General features: G+C 41.5%; 1 protein-coding gene across 1 annotated transcript; it reads right to left on the bottom strand.

Moving 5' to 3' along the window:
* Nucleotides 1–2,912: 2,912 nt before the first annotated feature.
* On the bottom strand, nt 2,913–13,929 carry LOC106568342 (mitochondrial outer membrane protein SLC25A46). The gene is made up of 8 exons (XM_014138605.3): nt 13,457–13,929; nt 10,370–10,412; nt 5,733–5,790; nt 5,384–5,461; nt 5,130–5,230; nt 4,491–4,547; nt 4,172–4,229; nt 2,913–3,789 (listed from the first exon to the last, which is right to left on the bottom strand). Exons 1-8 carry the CDS (start codon nt 13,704–13,706, stop codon nt 3,214–3,216), a joined length of 1,221 nt encoding a protein of 406 aa, XP_013994080.1. The 5' UTR covers nt 13,707–13,929; the 3' UTR covers nt 2,913–3,213.
* Between the last annotated feature and the right edge of the window lie 5,579 nt (nt 13,930–19,508).

Below are 19,508 nucleotides of genomic sequence, written 5' to 3'. Positions count from 1 at the left end.
GCAAAGAATATGTCTGACATTTATTTTCAGTAAGGTTCTCAAGCGATGAACAAATTATTTTATACATTTCCCTACTCTGAGCTCCGTAAGGTCCTAAAACATTTACAAGAGGCAGTTCAATCTTTTATAAACCCTAAACTCAATCACCCATTCTCATAAATCTGTTCATGTTCCTACTCTCGCACTACATAACTTTGAATTGTTCATAAATGTACTGTTCATTTGTAATGTAATGTACTCTGTGGATACCAAAAATGTGAACAACTTGATACATACCTACCAGTGGCGTGTATTCATGGATGCCAAAGTAAGCCAGGCTTCCCAAAAAAATGGACCAAGAAAAAAACGTTTTTTTCCCCCTTTGGTCTCGCGGTGTTTCATAATGCCCTTCATAATGCTCTTTTTAATTCGCATGAGGCTGAATGTACACATGACCAAAAGTATGTGGACACCTGCTTGTTGAACATCTCATTCCATATGAATGAGAATGAGGTTATGTTTGTTGGCCGTCATTGTAAAACAAGAATTTGTTCTTAACTGACTTGCCTAGTTAAAAAAAAAAAAAAATTATCAGCCTCATAAAAGCTGATATTTCAAACACATAAAATATGCATCCAAGCCTAGCTGAAATATTGAACATGTTGGGTCATTTTCACAGCTCTCTTTCCTTACAACCGGTCAAACTGAAAAAAAATCTTTCCCCTGATTTTTCTTGTTTTTGAATTGTATTTTCTCACTGGTGCCTCTTTGAGCTGCAAAGGAGGTAGAGATGACAGATAAATCTTTACAATGTCAACTAGATTGAAGTACACTACATGACCAAAAGTATGTGGACACCTGCCTATCGAACATCTCATTCTAAAATCATGGCCATTAATATGAAGTTGGTCCCCCCCTTTGCTACGGGACATTGCTGCAGGGACTTGCTTCCATTCAGCCACAAAACCATTAGTGAGGTCGGGCACTCATGTTGGGCGATTAGGCCTGGCTCGCAGTCAGCATTACAATTCATCCCAAAGGTGTTCGATGGCGCTGAGGTCAGGGCTCTGTGCAGGCCAGTCAAGTTCTTCCACACCAATTTCAACAAACAATTTCTGTATGGACCTCGCTTTTCAGCATTGTCATGCTGAAACAGGAAAGAGCCTTCCCTAAACTGTTGCCACAAAGTTGGAGGCACAGAATCATCTAGAATGTCAGTGTATGCTGTAGCATTAAGATTTCCATTCACTGGAACCAAGGGGCCTAGCCCGAACCATGAAAAACAGCACCAGACCATTATTCCTCCTCCACCAAAATTTAGTTGGCAATATGCATTGGGGCAGGTAGTGTTCTGCTGGCATTTGCCAAATCCAGATTCGTCCGTCGGACTGCGAGATGGTGAAGCGTGATTATCACTCCAGAGAATGCATTTCCGCTGCTCAAGAGTCCAATGGCGGCGAGCTTTACACCACTCCAGCCGACGCTTGGTATTGCACATGGTGAACTTCCGTTTGTGTGCGGCTGCTTGGCCATGGAAACCCATTTCATGAAGCTCCCGACAAACGGTTCTTGTGCTTCCAGAGGCAGTTTTGAACTCGGTAGTGAGAGATGCAACCGAGGACAGACAATATTTACGTGCTATGTGCTTGAGCACTCGGCGGTCCCGTTCTGTGAGCTTGTGTGGGCTACCACTTCGCTGCTGCGCCGTTGTTGCTCCTAGACGTTTCCACTTCACAATAGCAGCACTTACAGTTGACCAGGGCAGCTCTAGCAGAGCAGAAATTTGATGAACTGACTTGTTGGAAAGGTGGCATCCTATGACGGTGCCCCGTTGAAAGTCACTGAGCTCTTCAGTAAGGCCATTCTACTGTAAATGTTTGTCTATGGAGATTGCATGGCAGTGTGCTCGATTTTATACACCTGTCAGCAATGGGTGAGGCTGAAATAGCCAAATCCACTAATTTGAAGGTGTGTCCACATCCACTATACAAAAGTATCTCAAAGCAAACCGAGTGAATGAAACAGCACCCCTCTGTCTCTGTATGTGTAGGCCATCTATCTGATTCTCTCTGGTTCAAAAGAGTTTGACATTGTTGCCGCCCTTAGCATTGAATGCAAGGGAAGCCAACAAGCATTTGGCCTCCCTTGATAAAAGAAAAGTATAAAATAATAGCCAATCAGCGTTGAGCTAAACTGAGCGAGCTCAACTGTGAATGGTCCTGGCGCACCAAAAAAAGGGTAAAAAAAGGTGTCACTCCTATCAAATCGCATTCAGAGCAGACGTCATTGGCAGAAACAACTTGAATTGTTGCATCTGGTTGTGTTGTTGTCCGCCGGTGGCTAGCTAGCTAAAATTAGCGCTTTCCTAAATTAGCCATGGATGGGGATCTGGACTTGTGGTTTTACTTAATTCTCTGTACTGGCCTGATTATAAAGGCGATTCTGATCTTCACCGGACAGAGGTTGCTCTCCGGTTGTGATGAAACAAAGGTGTGGTTGAATTTATTCTGCCACTGTGTCTTCTTCATGTCTCGGCCTTTAGGCCTACATATCACAGTCACAAGGCATATGAACTAACAGGTTACATAGCAACACATAGGTTGTAATATGGATTTTTTTTCTGGCTTCTCCAGTGATTTTACCCACGCACCGCTACCGATACCTACACACATACATTATCACTTGTAAAGCAAATAATAATTGAAAGACTTTCTGTACATACATTTCTGGATAAATTGGCACAACCCATCCTCTGCTAGTGCTAACACAAACACAAAAGCAACAAATTGTCACATTCATACAATGTAGAAATTAGATCCTTTCAGATGAGATACACCAGAAAAAAACGTGTGATTTGCAGAGAAGACTACTGACTGATAATTCACATAAATGATGCCAGGATGAGTTAGTTTGACAGATGCAAGTTAAGTGTATTTCCTTCTATGACCATTGCGGATATTTATTGATTCCATGCGTCATAGTACATATCATTATTCAGTGCTTTGTGACACAGTGGAAGTGGTGACAATTAAGGACACCATTCTCTGCAAAACACTCGAAATGTGCTTCTGGACAGAAAAAATAATCAAGCCATCTTTTGGTATTTTAGTTTTTCGAAAATGACAACATTTTCCAGAATGAGCACAACCCAGACTAGGATGAAAAAAAACAGGGTTTCAAAGGGGCAACCACCAAGTCAAACTAACATTTAGGAATATTTTGCATTGTTTTTCTTTAAGCGTTTTGCAGCAAGGTGGAATAGATCACCTTGGTGATCTGCAGCACGGCGGCGTGTAGCGAGTACTGCACCACGATGGAGCCAAAGCCTTTGTAGAATCCCAGGGCTCCCTCCTCTCGCCGGATCACATTTACACAGTCCCGGATGCCTTCATACTGCGTGTTGATGGGCAGGACCTCAAAGCCCAGGTCCGTGTTGTCGATGATGGTGCGCGTTCCCTGGATGTGGAGCCTGTGCATCACCGTCTCCAGCGGATAGAGGAGGACGTCGGCACACAGACTGGCCACAAAACTAGCCATGAGTTCTGGGAAGTAGGCATCCAGCATGGTCTGGACCGTCTCCGAGCCGTCCACGGGCTGCTTGGCCGGACTCTTCCGGCGCAGGAGGAAAAGAACCAACCTCTGCACGGTGGAGCTCACCACATAGTGGAGGACCCCGTGGAGCACTGTGGGGAGCATGAGACCCCACAGAGGCAGCAGGCGCTTGCTATGGGGGACGCCCATTCCCATGACCCGGCCCACACCCTCCTTCACACAGTCCAGGATGCTAGGGTTGTCCCGGATGATCTCACTCTGGGGACACACAAAAAGGGATACTATGGGTGGCGCATATTTCATGGTTAATACAGAATGATCTGAAATTATCTCTGCATGTGTGTTTGGATTGAAAACACCAGCTCTGTGAAGGAATGGATACATTTACTGATTCTTTGATACTGTTAAAGGTTGAGATTTGCAAAAAAAGTCATATTTATCTTTATTAGACAATGGACGAACGATGATCTTCACACTCAAGATTATCTTTATGTTGTTGGGAAACTCATCCAAAGTCAGTTAGAAAGTGAAGGGGAGTTATAGAAGATACAGATGGACAAGATAAGGACAGCCAAAATACAACAGACCACAAAGGGATCATCATTCATATACAGTAAGTATGAAGTGTGGACACACTCACCTGCACAGTTTCAATGAGGCTTGCTGAGTAAAATGGCATGGCAACCACACAGGTCAAACTGTAAAAAGGAGAGATACACAATGACTGGTCATAAGATCAAAGAATTCTACTGAAATAAAGATATCAGCACCATCTGATAACAGCAGCTACTAAATGTAAAGTCCCTTCTCTATTACCCTGCACTCTTTTTTATACGTATGAATATGCACTCAATAGTTATGCAATTCAATTATCACTTACCATACTGATACTTGTAAGTCACTACTTTTTACAGTATTAAACCATTCATTATTTAGGAAATAAAATAAAATGTTATTACCCTTTCAGAACCAAATGCCCAATAACTTGCTTGGGGTTCCATTTGTGGGAGAGTTCTCTGAGAACAAACAAACAAGCATAGTCAGTCCTCTATCCATGGTACCAGGTAAGTAACAGTGTTCATTTATTTCATATGTTCAAACAAGGTGATTTAACATGATTCTGATTTTTAAGAATAAAAAAAGACTGCTTTAAACTAATTATTGTGTTGTTTGAACACTTATTGTTGAAGTATAGTGTATAGTTTTGTTTCATGACGTTTTTTTCTCCATTCATTTAAAGCTGTTAGAGGTCTTCGATTTTGGTACTGGAACATTGTGATCATCTCACTGGAACCCTTGGGAGCTGATAGATATGGCCTCTGAGTATAATCACCCACCTCCAGCATGTTGTGGTAGTGGCTAGAGGCCACATTGTGAGTGGAAGTTTGACACCTAACGCCATTTAAAAGGATGACTCGCTATTGATGTTGTGCTCAATTTTTATCAACAACAATACAAACATTTTATTTTTGTTTGTCAAAGTCTTGTCAAAGATATGGTGGGCGATCAGGCGATGACTAAAGGCAATGACTAATATAGGCAATATTCCCATTGGCTAGTTTTCTTGTCTCAAATATCCTCCAACAGTAAACGCATACCGTGGTAGTGGAGTGCATTCACTTATGATGCCTTCTGTTCCCAATGTGACTCCCTGTACCACAAAGGTGCTGCCCATTCCTTTCCATAAGGCCTTAGGACCCTGCAAGCAGACAATTCACAACAATATACCGGCATTAAAACATGTTAGCCCAAAATTCACATTTTCAACATCTTTTGAACATTTTTTTGTTGTGATATTAGTTAGGCTTATTTGTGAATGTTGGGTTTTGGGTTTGTGAAAAGCATTTATTACCTGACTCTTGGTGACATTATACATCACACTGACAGCAGTCAATGGGGAAAGATGGTAGCACCTGGCGTGATAATTGACCTGGATGCCACAAACAAACAGAATTAAGAATGATTTATTTATTATTACTATTTACTTCAACTTAGTTCATTAAATACTTACTTCAAGCACACTGGAGGTAAAACCTTAAGTAGCATTCTAATGGGCAACTGTGATACACCCATGAAGATTTATTTACTGTAATGTAGAAAGATTTGAATCAACAGATTACACCAAAGCCTAAGGATGGAACACATACAGACTCTGAACATGTGAATTGTGGCATATACTGCATGGCTGACTGTAGGCTTACCTGGCACTGACGACGAAACACAATGCAAGGGTGAGCCAGGACATTTTCAGTAAAGAGACTGGAAGAAGAAGACATGGTGTGAACACAGTGCCTTCAGAAAGTATTCGCACCCTTTTACTTTTTCCACATTTTGTTGTGTTATGGCCTGATTTTAAAATTGATTAAATTGCGATTTAGCAGACATTGAATATCCCTTTGAACATGGTGAATTTATTAAATACACTTTGGATGGCGTATCAAAACACCCAGTCACTACAAAGATACAGGCGTCCTTCCTAACTTAGTTGCCAGAGATGAAGAAACCGCTCAGGGATTTCACCATGAGGACAATGGTGACTTTAAAACAGTCACAGAGTTTAATGGCTGTGATAGGAAAACATTGAGGATGGATCAACAACATTGTAGTTACTCCACAACACTAACTAATTGACATAAGTATTCACACCCGACTCAATACTTTGTAGAAGCACAGCATGTTCTGCAGCTTTTATAGCTGTGAGTCTTTCTGGGTAAGTCTCTAAGAGCTTTCCACACCTGGATTGTGCAACATTTTCCCATTATTCTTTTCAAAATTCTTCAAGCTCTGTTAAATTGGTCGTTGATCATTGCTAGACAAACATTTCCAGGTCTTGCATAGATTTGCAAGTAGATTTAAGTCAAAACTGTAACTCGGCCTCAGGAATATTCACTGTCTTCTTGGTAAGCAATTCCAGTGTAGATTTGGCCTTGTGTTTCAGGTTTTTGTCCTGCTGAAAGGTGAATTCATCTCCCCAGTGTCTGTTGGAAAGCAGATTGAACCAGGTTTTCCTCTAAGATTTTGCCTGTGCTTAGCTCCAGTCTGTTTAATTTTTTTAACTGAAAAACTCCCTAGTCCTTAACGATTACAAGCATTCCCATAACATGATGCAGCCACCAGTATGCTTGAAAATATAGAGAATGGTACTCAGTAATGTGTTGTATTGGATTTGCCTCAATCATAACACTTTGTATTCAGGACAAAAAGTGAATTCCTTTTTTAGTATTACTGTAGTGCCTTGTGCAAACAAGATGCATGTTTTGAAATATTTTTGTTCTGTACAGGTTCTCTTCTTTTCACTCTGTAAATGTGATATTTCTGTATTTGATTTTCAATAAATTAGCAAACATTTCTAAAAACATGTTTTTACTTTGTCATTATGGCATAATGTGTGTAGATGGATTAAATCCGATTGTTTTCACATCCATTTTGAATTCAGGCTGTAGCAAAACAAATTGTGGAATAAGTTGAGGGTTATGAATACTTTCTGAAGGCACTGTACATTTGTATTTGTATTTATTATGGATCCCCATTAGCTGCTGCCAAAGCAGCATCTACTCTTCCTGGGGTCCAGCAAAATTTAAGCAGTTTATACAATTTTAAAAACATTACAATACATTCACAGATTTCACAACACACTGTGTGCCCTCAGGCCCCTACTCCACCACTACCACATATCTACAGTACTAAATCCAGGTGTATGTATAGTGCGTATGTTATTGTATGCATGTGTCTATGCCAATGTTTGTGTTGCTTCACTGCTTCACTGTTCCATAAGGTGTTTTTTTTATCTGTTTTTTTTTTTATCGAATTTTAATGTTACTTGATGTGGAATGGAGTTCCATGTAGTCATGGCTCTATGTAGTACTGTGTGCCTCCCATAGTCTGTTCTGGACTTGGGGACTGTGAAGAGACCTCTTGTGGCATGTCTTGTGGGGTATGCACGGGTATCCGAGCTGTGTGCCAGTAGTTTAGACAGACAGTTCGGTGCATTCAACATTACATTTACATTTTTGTCATTTAGCAGACGCTCTTATCCAGAGCGACTTACAGTAGTGAATGCATACATTTCATTTCATGCATTTCTTTTTTTTTTTTTTTTTGTACTGGCCCCCCGTGGGAATCGAACCCACAACCCTGGCGTTGCACACACCATGCTGGCATTGCAAACACCATGCTCTACCAACTGAGCCACAGGGAAGACCAATACCAACATGTCAATACCTCTCATAAATAAAAGTAGTGATGAAGTCAATCTATCCTCCACTTTCAGCCAGGAGAGATTGACATCCATATGATTAATATTAGCTCGCTGTGTAGATCCAATGGCCAGCCGTGCTGCCCTGTTCTGAGCCAATTGCAATTTTCCTAAGTCATTTTTTGTGGCACCTAACCACACGACTGAACAGTAGTCAAGGTGCGACAAAACTAGGGCCTGTAGGACCTGCCTTGTTGAAAGTGTTGTTAAGAAAGCAGAGCATCGCTTTATTATAGACAGACTTCTCCCCATCTTAGCTACTACTGCATCAATATGTTTTCACCATGACAGTTTACAATCTAGGGTTACTCCAAGCAGTTTAGTCATCGCAACTTGCTCAATTTCCACATTATTTATTACAAGATTTAGTTGAGGTTTAGGGTTAAGTGAGTGTTTTGTTCCAAATACAATGCTTTTAGTTTAGAAATATTTAGGGCTAACTTATTCCTTGCCACCCACTTTGAAACTAACTGCAGCTCTTTGTTGAGTGTTGCAGTCATTTCAGTCACTGTAGTAGCTGACGTGTATAGCGTTGAGTCATTCGCATACAAAGACACTCTGGCTTTACTCAAAGTCAGTGGCACGTCGTCAGTAAAAATTGAAAAAACGCAAGGGGCCTAAACAGCTACCCTGGGGAATTCCCGATTCAAACTGGATTTTATTTGAGGGGCTTCCATTAAAGAACACCCTCTGTGTTCTGTTAGTCAAGTAACTCTTTATGCACAATATAGCAGGGGGTGTAAAGCCATAACACATACATTTTTCCAGCAGCAGACTACGATCGATAATGTCAAAAGCAGCACTGAAGTCTAACAAGACAGCCCCCACAATCATTTTATCATCAATTTCTCTCAGCCAACCATGCACTGTACATACGGTGCATTCGGAAAGTATTAAGACCCCTTGACTTTTTCCACATTTTGTTACATTACAGCCTTATTCGAAAATTGATGAAATTTTTTAAAAAGCTCAATATCCCATAATGACAAAGCGAAAACTGGTTTATAGATTATTTAGCAAAATTATGACAAATAAAAACAGAAATAGCTTATTGACACAAGTATTGAGACCCTTTGTTATTAGACTCGAAATTGAGCTCAGGTGCATCCTGTTTCCATTGATCATCTTTGAGATGTTTCTACAACCTGATTGGAGTCCACCTGTGGTAAATTGAATTGATTGGACATGATTTGGAAAGGCACACACCTGTCAGAGCAAAAACCATGCCATGAGGTCAAAATAATTGTCCGTAGAGTTCCGAGACAGGATTGTGTCGAGGCACAGATCTGGCGAAGGGTACCAAAAAATGTCTGCAGCATTGAAGGTCCCAAGGATAATGTGGCCTCATTCATTCTTAAATGGAATAAATTTCGCACCACCAAGATTCTTCCTAGAGCTGGCCGCCTGGCCAAACTGAGCAATTAGGGGAGAAGGGCCTTGGTCAGGGAGGTGACCAAGAACCTGATGGTCACTCTGACAGAGCTCCAGAGTTCCTCTGTGGAGATGGGATAACCTTCCAGAAGGACAACCATCTGTGCAGCACTCCACCAATCAGGCCTTTATGGTAGAGTGGCCAGACGGAAACCTCTCCTCAGTAGAAGGCACAGGACAACCCGCTTGGAGTTTGCCAAAAGGCAACTAAAGGACTCTCAGACCATGAGAAACAAGATTCTCTGGTCTGATTCTCTGGCCTGATTTCCAAGCGTCACGTCTGGAGGAAACCTGGCACCATCCCTACGGTGAAGCATGGTGGTGGCAGCCTCATGCTGTGGGGATGTCTTTCAGCGGCAGGGACTGGGAGACTAGTCAGGATCAAGGCAAAGATGAACGGAGCGAAGTACAGAGAGATCCCTGATGAAAACCTGCTCCAGAGCTCACAGGACCTCAGACTGGGGTGAAGGTTCACCTTCCAACAGGACGACGACCCTAAGCACACAGCCAAGACAATGCAGAAGTGGCTTCGGGACAAGCTTCCTAATGTCCTTGAGTGGCCCAGCCAGAGCCCGGACTTGAACCCAATCGAACATCTCTGGAGAGACCTGAAAATATCTGTGAAGCAACGCACCACATCCAACCTGGCAGAGCTTGAGAGGATCTGCAGAGAAGAATGGGAGAAACTCCCCAAATACAGATGTGCCAAGCTTGTAGCGTTATACACAAGAAGACTTGAGGCTGTAATCCATGCCAAAGGTGCTTAAATAAAGTACTGAGTAAAGGGTCTGAATACTTATGCAAATGTGATATTTCCGTTTTTTTTTTTTTATATATATATAAATCAGCAAACATTTCTAAATTTGCTTTGTCATTATGGCGTAGATTGATGAGGGGGAATTTAAAAAATATCAATTTTAGAATAAGCCTGTTACGTAACAAAATGTGGAAAAAGTCAAGGGGTCTGAATACTTTCCGAATGCACTGTATTGGCTTACTGCTTTCCTTTTACCAAACACTTTGGCTGTATATATAATGTTTAATGACGGAAATGTTTGTTTAATGTAAATGTTTACTTTCCTTTAGAAGTCAAGGATCACAGTCATCTCTTTACTACTGAACTACCACTGAATTACTGAAACATTGAATTACCTTGCAAGCCCGATACCAAATCCAGCAAATCTGTTCAACTGCTCTGAAAGAGAAAGAACATATACATGTGAATGAATATCTAACAGCAACATTTAATGGAAAACCTTACTTATTGTTATACATAATTAAGTCATAGTCACGCAAGTCACTCAATATTTTGAGCATCATAGGCTAAGTAGCTGAGAAATAGACTCTTCAAATTGTGTTTATTGTTAACAAACAAGCAGAGCATAAAGTATCCTGCAAGGGTCACAGCCTCACTGGGGGGAAGCACACGTATTAGTCGGAGGTGTAAAGTCACCAAGACACGCAAACCCCACTCAAATGTTATTGGTCGTGTACACAGATTTGCAGGTGCATCGAAATGCTTGTGTTTCTAGCTCCAACAGTGCAGTAATACTTAGCAATAAAATAAAAAACATTACACAGAAAATTATCGGAAATATCAGAACGAGCAATGTTAGAGACTGGAATATATAAATATACACATACTATTGTTCAAAAGTTTGGGGTCACTTAGAAATGTCTTTCTTTTTGAAAGAAAAGCACATTTTTTGTCCAATAAAATAACATCAAATTGATCATAAATACAGTGTATACATTGTTAATGTTGTAAATGACTATTGTAGCTGGAAACGGCTGATTTTTTATGTAATATCTACATAGGCCCATTATCAGCAACCATCACTCCTGTGTTCCAATGGCACGCTGTGTTAGCTAATCCAAGTTTATCATTTTAAAAGGCTAACTGATTATTAGAAAACCCTTCTACAATTATATTAGCACAGCTGAAAACTGTTGTTCTGATTAAAGAAGCAATAAAACTGGCCTTCTTTAGACTAGTTGAGTATCTGGAACATCAGCATTTGTGGTTCGATTACAGGCTCAACATGGGCAGAAACAAACACCTTTCTTCTGAAACTCGTCCGTCTATTCTTCTTCTAAGAAATGAAGGCCAAGCGAGAAATTGACAAGAAACTGAAGATCTGGTACAACGCTGTGTACTACTCCCTTCACAGCAAACTGGTTCTAACCAGAATAGAAAGAGTGGGAGGCCCCGGTGCACAACTGAGCAAGAGGACAAGTACGTTAGAGTGTCTAGTTTGAGAAACAGACACCTCACAAGTCCTCAACTGGCAGCTTCATTAAATAGTACCTGCAAAACAACAGTCTCAACGTCAACAGTGAAGAGGCGACTCTGGCTGGCCTTCTAGGCAGAGTTGCAAAGAAAAAGCCATATCTCAGACTGGCCAATAAAAATAAAATAAAAGATTAAGGCCTCCCGAGTGGCGCAGTGGTCTAAGGCACTGCATCGCAGAGATTCTGGGTTTGAGCCCAGGCTCTGTCGCAGCCGGTCGCGACCGGGAGGCCCATGGGGCGGCGCACAATTGGTCCAGAGTCGTCTGGGTTAGGGAGGGTTTGGCCGGCAGGGATATCCTTGTCTCATCGCGCACTAGCGACTCCTGTGGCGGGCCGGGCACGGTGCACGCTGACAAGGTTGCCAAGTGTACGGTGTTTCCTACGACACATTGGTGCGGCTGGCTTCCGGGTTGGATGGGCATTGTGTCAAGAAGCAGTGCGGCTTGGTTGGGTTGTGTTTCGGAGGACGCATGGCTCTGGACCTCCGCCTCTCCCGAGTCTGTATGGAGTTGCAGCGATGAGACAAGACTGTAACTACTACCAATTGGATACCAAGAAAAAGGGGTGAAAAATACAACAACAAAAAAGAGATTAAGATAGGCAAAAGAACACAGACACTGGAATGAGGAACTCTGCCTAGAAGGCCAGCATCCTGGAGTTGCCTCTTCACTGTTTACCCAATCCACTGCATACTTGTTGATGTGGATGGGGGAGTGCTCTCTCTGCTGTCTCTTGTAGTGCATAATCAGCTTTTTCGTTTTGTTGACGTTGAGGGACAGGTTATTTTCCTCCTCCCTTTAGGCTGTCTCATCGTTGTTGGTAATCAGGCCTACCACTTGTGAAGACATCCATGTCTTCATCACTGGAAGAGCATGTTGTGTCTCAAGGGCACAACAGAAAAACCTCATGATGTGAAATAGGGTCTAAGCTACAAGATATGTGAATATTAAAATGTTTTTAGTTTAAGCGTTGTTAGATAATTGATGTTAACGGTTTAAGGTTTTTGACCTAACTGTTTGTAAGCTTTTAAATGACATCAAACTCAACTGTTTATATTTTCCATTGAAGAAGACATGGATGTCTCATGGTATGGTATGCAAAATGGGTCCATTTTGAGCACGTTTATCTAAAAAGTCACTTTCTGACCACTTCTTCCATAGGCAAACATCAATGGAACGTTTTTAATCAAAAAGGGAATGCTGTCAAAAAGGGATTTAATTCAGGCTCATTTTGAGCCTGTAATTGAACCACCCTGTAGTGTGATTGACATCAATCAATGTTCATAAATGCATCTAAAAGCGCAAATACCCAGGAAAGCTAGTTTATAATATACAGTATGACTCTACCTACTTGAGAAATGCACCTACTGTAGGCCTACACTACACTCCCTCTCTCTCTGTAGGGTATTGTCTGAACCCATAAATGGTGGTCAGTCTGTTCAAATGCCATGTAGGTAATTCTGGACATGTTTGGATATGAGTTGGTTGGATTGTATCAGCGCAATAGTACATGCAATCAAGAACAGAGCCTCATAAAACAGTTTAAAAACAGAGATCTCGGCTTGGCCTACAGTAGTTTGTGCTCTCTTCAGTGTTTTTGTACTTTAATGTCATTGAATCCCTATCCTGCACAGGAATCATTTATATGAATGGTAACTGATTGTAAACATGGATTTCAGGGCGAAGTCAAAGAAAGTTAAACGTATTTTTCTGGTACCAAGACACGTAACGTTACGCTAAAGTTGAAGTATGTCGCATAAGTTACTGTCGGTAATGTAAAGTCCAAATTGTTGACACTGACTCTACTATTCTCAGGCCTAGCTAGCTAGCTTGTTGAAAGTTCAGTGATTTCACACTCAAACACTCATGAATGACACAGTGACGATTTCGTGTCGTCGACATTGTTATGAATGAAAATGGTAAGCGTTGCTGAAATGATGTCCCCTACCGGATGGAGGAGCCGTGGGCAGAGCATCTTCAGCACCAGGTGCTGCAGGGGCCGCCTCAAATTGGGGCGTGCGTTCACCAAAATGTAAATTTCGGCTACCTGGAATATCTGGCGGTGTTGTTACCCAATTCTGCAGGTCCACACTAGAGGAATTATTAAATGACCTCCCACTGTAGCCCCCACTATAAGCAGGATCATCTCTACCTCTGTAACCTAAGCCATCAAAATTGTCCGGTCGCCGAGAAGTCATCCTGCACGAGAGCTAAATAGGAGTGACAGCTCTTTTGATATCACGACTAGTCAAATAAATATGTGTAACTATACCACTTTTTAAATCTACGAGAAACACATTGAAAATTAACCACAGTATAACACCAATTTAGACTGCTAGCTAGCTAGCCACCCTAAATTACTTCGTTAGATACGCTTGCTAGCGAGCAAAACAACAACACGAATGAACTGTCAGCCGATCATATCAGCGGCTCGTCAGAAACACTGAAAGGTACATCCTGGTCATGGAATTTTGAAGTTTGTCAAAATAAAAGTCCCCCACGTAATAGTAGAACCGTGTAAATAACCTGTATTTATTCATGATATATGAAACGTAATTAGCTAAACATTAACAATGAATCTTATTTATTCATATTTAAGTGACATTTGCACTAAATGTCGGTTTTAAAACATGTTCCAAGTTCAAATGAATGGCCACAATGCGAATCACTGTATATGGAATACATATAGGCTTATACAGCAAAAAACTATTCTGGGTGCCACAGTAAAGGTGTTGTAGGGAATACTCAGTAGGGTCTGTAGAATGTATATATGGTGTCATTTCATGGGGCTCTCAATGATACAGAGTATTTCATATACAGTGATTCATATTGTGGCCAATGGAATGTATGGAGTAAAAGTCCAGCAACACTCTGCATTATTCAAAGTCCCATGAAATGACACTACATATAGATTCTACAAACCCTACTGAGTATTCCCAACAACACTTTTACATCGGCACATAGAAACGTTTTTTCTATATAAAACAATATGTAACGTATAGGCCTACAGTGCAATCTTTAAATTTTATTTAACTAGACAAGTCAGTTAAGAACAAATTCTTACTTACAATGACAGCCTACCCCAGACAATGCTAGGCCAGTTGTGTGATTCCCTATGGGACTCACATTCACAGCCAGATGTGATTCAGCCTGGAATTGAACCAGGGACTGTAGTGATGCCTCTTGCACTGAGTTATAGTGCCTTAGAATGCTGCGCCACTCGGGAGCCCTGCATTGGGACCAATGGAATGGGTGGAGTAGAAAGGGCTGCTGGGTAGACCACAGTCATCCAAGAAATAACACCATATATAGATTCCATTGCAAGATCAGTCGGGTCTGTAGAATATTATTTTCTTTACATTAATTTACTTAAGCTCCAGCCATTTCTCAATGTGCTCCACCTTATAATATAATGTATCTTATATAAAGTAGTAATTATCTTTAGTTTAGATATTTCCCCGATGTAGTTATAATTTTGTAACATTATTTTAACATTATGCCCTATGCAAAGCTGCAATTTATTTTGATATTGTATCATACACATAGCGTTTTACTTTTATTTTGAAGGCAAAATCAGAAAACCGGAAGTGTTAATGTTGCTCCCGGGACACTAACGCTGCTGCCGTGACGCTAATGCCGATCAACTGGAAGTTGTTTCCTTCTCTTCCGCATCCAAACTGCATTGTGGGACATGTTGTTTCTTGTTGTACTTATTTGACCTAGCCGCCTTGCGTCCATGGAAACAGCAAACAAACGAGACTGGTGTGCAAGAGATGAGGGCGAACAATCCATAGATGTTAAATGGAGGCGAGGGAAACAGGTGTCTATACAATTATGAAAGCTGCCAATGTGATAATTGTATATTTACAAAGCTGTGCAAGATGCCTATAATTAAAGTTCCAGTTGTCCATATTGTGGGTATAATTTCCCATCCACACAAAGACGATTTGCAAAATAAGGTCAAGAAATAACCCTCTCAATCAATTCAAATGATACCTGGTAAGGACTGAGTTCGATGCACTGTCCCTTCTTTTTAATCTAGTATATTCAAGTAAAGTATAGCCTGTATGTGTGTAGAGATCTGGACCTTCATGGTACAGGTGGTAGTGATTTGCCCATTAACGTCAGGGTTGCTGGTTCAAGCTCTGTTCTGTCTGTTTCTCATCGGGATTGCTAGACTTCGATCAGCCTTCCCTGTAGCTCAGTTGGTAGAGCATGGTGTTTGCAACACCAGGGTTGTGGGTTCGATTCCCACGGGGGGCCAGCACAGAAAAAAAAAATGTATGAAATGTATGCATTCACTACTGTAAGTCGCTCTGGATAAGAGCGTCTGCTAAATGACTAAAATGTAAATGTAAATCAGTGGTGTGCGACGTTGCAAATAAGATAGACTCAGGGAACTCAATTTAGGCTACTGACACATTAAAATATGCTCTCCCACTGAGCACAGTCATTCATTCAGTGTCTTTTCTACGTGGTTTGACCTAATTTCGTTGAAAAACGTGGAAACAATGTTGATTCAACCAGTGAGTGCCCAGTGGGCTGTAAGAAGGCTATGAAATCTATTGATGCTATGAAGCTTTTCATTTAGTAAAACCCTTAATGTGTTTTTGTTTTATGTTTAGCTGTTTATTTGTTGTGTTTTGTGTTACATTTTTAAGATGGATTTTTGTATCGCATTTTAATTATTCTCCTTTAAAATGTATGTAATTGTTACGTTCCCCAGTTTCTGTGTTGTGGTTTGTGTATTTTCATGTGTGTATTTCAGGAAATGACTTCCTGAAATACCCCAAGCAGCTGATTGGTCGGCCCCCATTGCTAATTGGAGAGCTGACCCCGCCCCCTCGTCAGGACGCAGCTGTCTCCCATTTCCGACTCCCCCAAAGCTATATAAGCCAGTGTTCTGTTGCGCAGAAGAGAGATATTTGCTGCGAGGAGGCTGATGGCTATAGCATGTTGGCTGTTACTAAGAAATTTGGTATATACTGTGTTTGTTGTTGCTGAGGGAGCTGATTGGTTGTCTGTTGTGTGTTAATAGGACGCAGTGTTTTGATTATTGAACTTATTTGTGTTATTCTGTTTAATTTGTTTCCAGGGGGGAAGGAGAAGGCACCTAGGGAGTGCTTAGGCAAGAGGCCCGCGGGCATACATAACCCGTAGTAGTTTGTCTATGCAGACTAGGAAAGACCTGGGTGGACCATCCCCTGTATTTTGGTTAGTGCACCAGGTGGTGTTAGTTAGGTAAGTAGTGGGTAGGCAGGTAAAGTAAGAGGGGACTTTAATATTTACTTTCTTTGCTTTGGTTCCGTCCAGCCCCTTTTCCCCAAACTTACTGTTGGAAGGAATAAATTCCCTGTGAATGGTATTCTCTGCCTTTTTGTCATCCTTACTGACACCTACAGTCCATACCTCTTTCACACCATGTTGAGTTGTAGCAGGGTGTTGCATTCCCTCTTACTAGAGGTGTGCGTAACAGTAATTTTAATATAAATACTATATATACACTCAGCAAAAAAATAAACATCCTCTCACTGTCAACTGCATTTATTCTCAGCAAACTTAACATGTGTAAATATTTGTATGAACATAACAAGATTCAACAACTGACAAATTGAACAAGTTCCACAGACATGTGACTAACAAAAATGGAATAATGTGTCCCAGAACAAAAGGGCGGCGGTCAAAATCAAAAGTAAGTCAGTATCTGGTGTGGCCACCAGCTGTATTAAGTACTGCAGTGCATCTCCTCCTCATGGACTGCACCAGATTTGCCAGTTCTGGCTGTGAGATGTTACCCCACTCTTCCACCAAGGCACCTGCAAGTTCCTGGACATTTCTGGGGGGAATTTAGTTTTTTTTATTTTACCATTATTTAACTAGGCAAGTCAGTTAAGAACAAATTCTTATTTTCAATGACGGCCTAGGAACAGTGGGTTAACTGCCTTGTTCAGGGGCAGAACGACAGATTTGTACCTTGTCAGCTCAGGGATTTGATCTTGCAACCTTCCGGTTACTAGTCCAATGCTCTAACCACTAGGCTACCCTACCGGAATGGCCCTAGCCCTCACCCTCCGATCCAACAGGTCCCAGACATGCTCAATGGGATTGAGATCCGGGCTCTTCGCCGGCCATGGCAGAACACTGACATTCCTGTCTTGCAGGAAATCACACAGAACGAGTAGTATGGCTGGTGGCATTGTCATGTTGGAGGGTCATGTCAGGATGAACCTGCAGGAAGGGTATCACATGAGGGAGGAGGATGTCTTCCCTGTAATGCACAGCGTTGAGATTGCCTGCAATGACAACAAGCTCAGTCCGATGATGCTGTGACACACCGCCCCAGACCATGACAGACCCTCCACCTCCAAATCGATCCCGCTCCAGAGTACAGGCCTCGGTATAACGGTCATTCCTTCGAATGTCTCACCCCTGGTGAGACAAAACCGCGACTTGTCCGTGAAGAGCACTTTTTGCCAGTACTGTCTGGTCCAGCGACGGGTGGGTTTGTGCCCATAGGCGACATTGTTGTCGGTGATGTCTGAGGACCTGCCTTACAACAGGCCTACAAGCCCTCAGTCCTAAGTTTTCATAACTGTGCCCTTAATGTAAGATGTTAGTGTTACTAACCTGTGTTAGTGTCTTAACGACTGTTCCACAGGTGCATGTTCATTAATTGTTTATGGTTCATTGAACAAGCATGGGAAACAGTGTTTAAACACGTTACAATGAAGATCTGTGAAGCTATTTGGATTTTTACAAATTATCTTTGAAAGACTGGGTCCTGAAAAAGGGACGTTTCTTTTTTTGCTGAGTTTATGTGCTGGCTAGCAGAGTAGAACACTTGAAAAATAAAAGGAGAGCTGCACACTCTAGAAGCTCAGATGCAATAATTGAATAACCTAATAACCAACGTTTCAACAGACAAGGTGTCTTCATCAGGGTATAATGACAAACACTACGGGTCACAAGTTTAAATCATGTCAAAGGACACACACAGGTGTCTGTAATCATGGCGGGGTGTGGCTTGATATCATTGGTTAATTTACAGATATAAATAGAACATATAAAATAGACCATATTAAAAACATAAATGGATAAATCAAATCACATTTTATTGGTCACATACACATGGTTAGCAGATGTTAATGCGAGTGTAGTGAAATGCTTGTGCTTCTAGTTCCGACAGTGCAGTAATATCTAACAATTCCACACCAACTACCTTATACACACAATGTAAAGGGATGGAATAAGAATATGTACATATAAATATATGGATGAGCGATGGCCGAGCGGCAAAGGCAAGATGCAATAGATGGTATAAAATACAGTATATACATATGATATGAGTAATGTAAGATATCTATACATTAAAGTGTCATTATTAAAGTGACTAGTGATCCATTTATTAAAGTGGCCAATGATTGAGTCTGTATGTAGACAGTAGCCTCTCTGTGTTAGTGATGGCTGTTTAACAGTCTGATAGCCTTGAGATAGAAGCTGTTTTTCAGTCTCTCGGTCCCAGCTTAGATGCACTTGTACTGACCTCGCCTTCTGGATGGTAGCAGGGTGAACAGGCAGTGGCTCGGGTGGTTGTTGTCCTTGATGATATTTTTGGCCTTCCTGTGACAATGGGTCCTGTAGCTGTCCTGGAGGGCACATAGTTTGCCCCCAGTGATGCGTTGTGCAGACCTCACTACCCTCTGGAGAGCCTTGCGGTTGATGGGGGTACAGTTGCAGTACCAGGCAGTGATACAGCCCGACAGGATGCTCTCAATTGTGCATCTGTAAAAGTTTGTGACGGTTTTAGGTGACAAGCCACATTTCTTCATTGCATAAGTTCATAGATACAATTTGGCTCCAAACATTTACAAGGAATAGCAAAATCACAACAATGACTTCAGATCAAAGTCTACTTTTAGACAGAAGGGAGGGTGACGTGTTTGATGCAAATATAACTGTAGGGACGAAATCGAGTGGTTCGCTTCTAAAACGTGGGCCCC

This window comes from Salmo salar, chromosome 13 (genome assembly GCF_965601325.2).
Source record: "Salmo salar chromosome 13, fSalSal1, whole genome shotgun sequence".
In the NCBI taxonomy this organism is placed as follows: Eukaryota; Metazoa; Chordata; class Actinopteri; order Salmoniformes; family Salmonidae; genus Salmo; species Salmo salar.
This window is presented reverse-complemented; position numbering and strand designations above follow the sequence as displayed.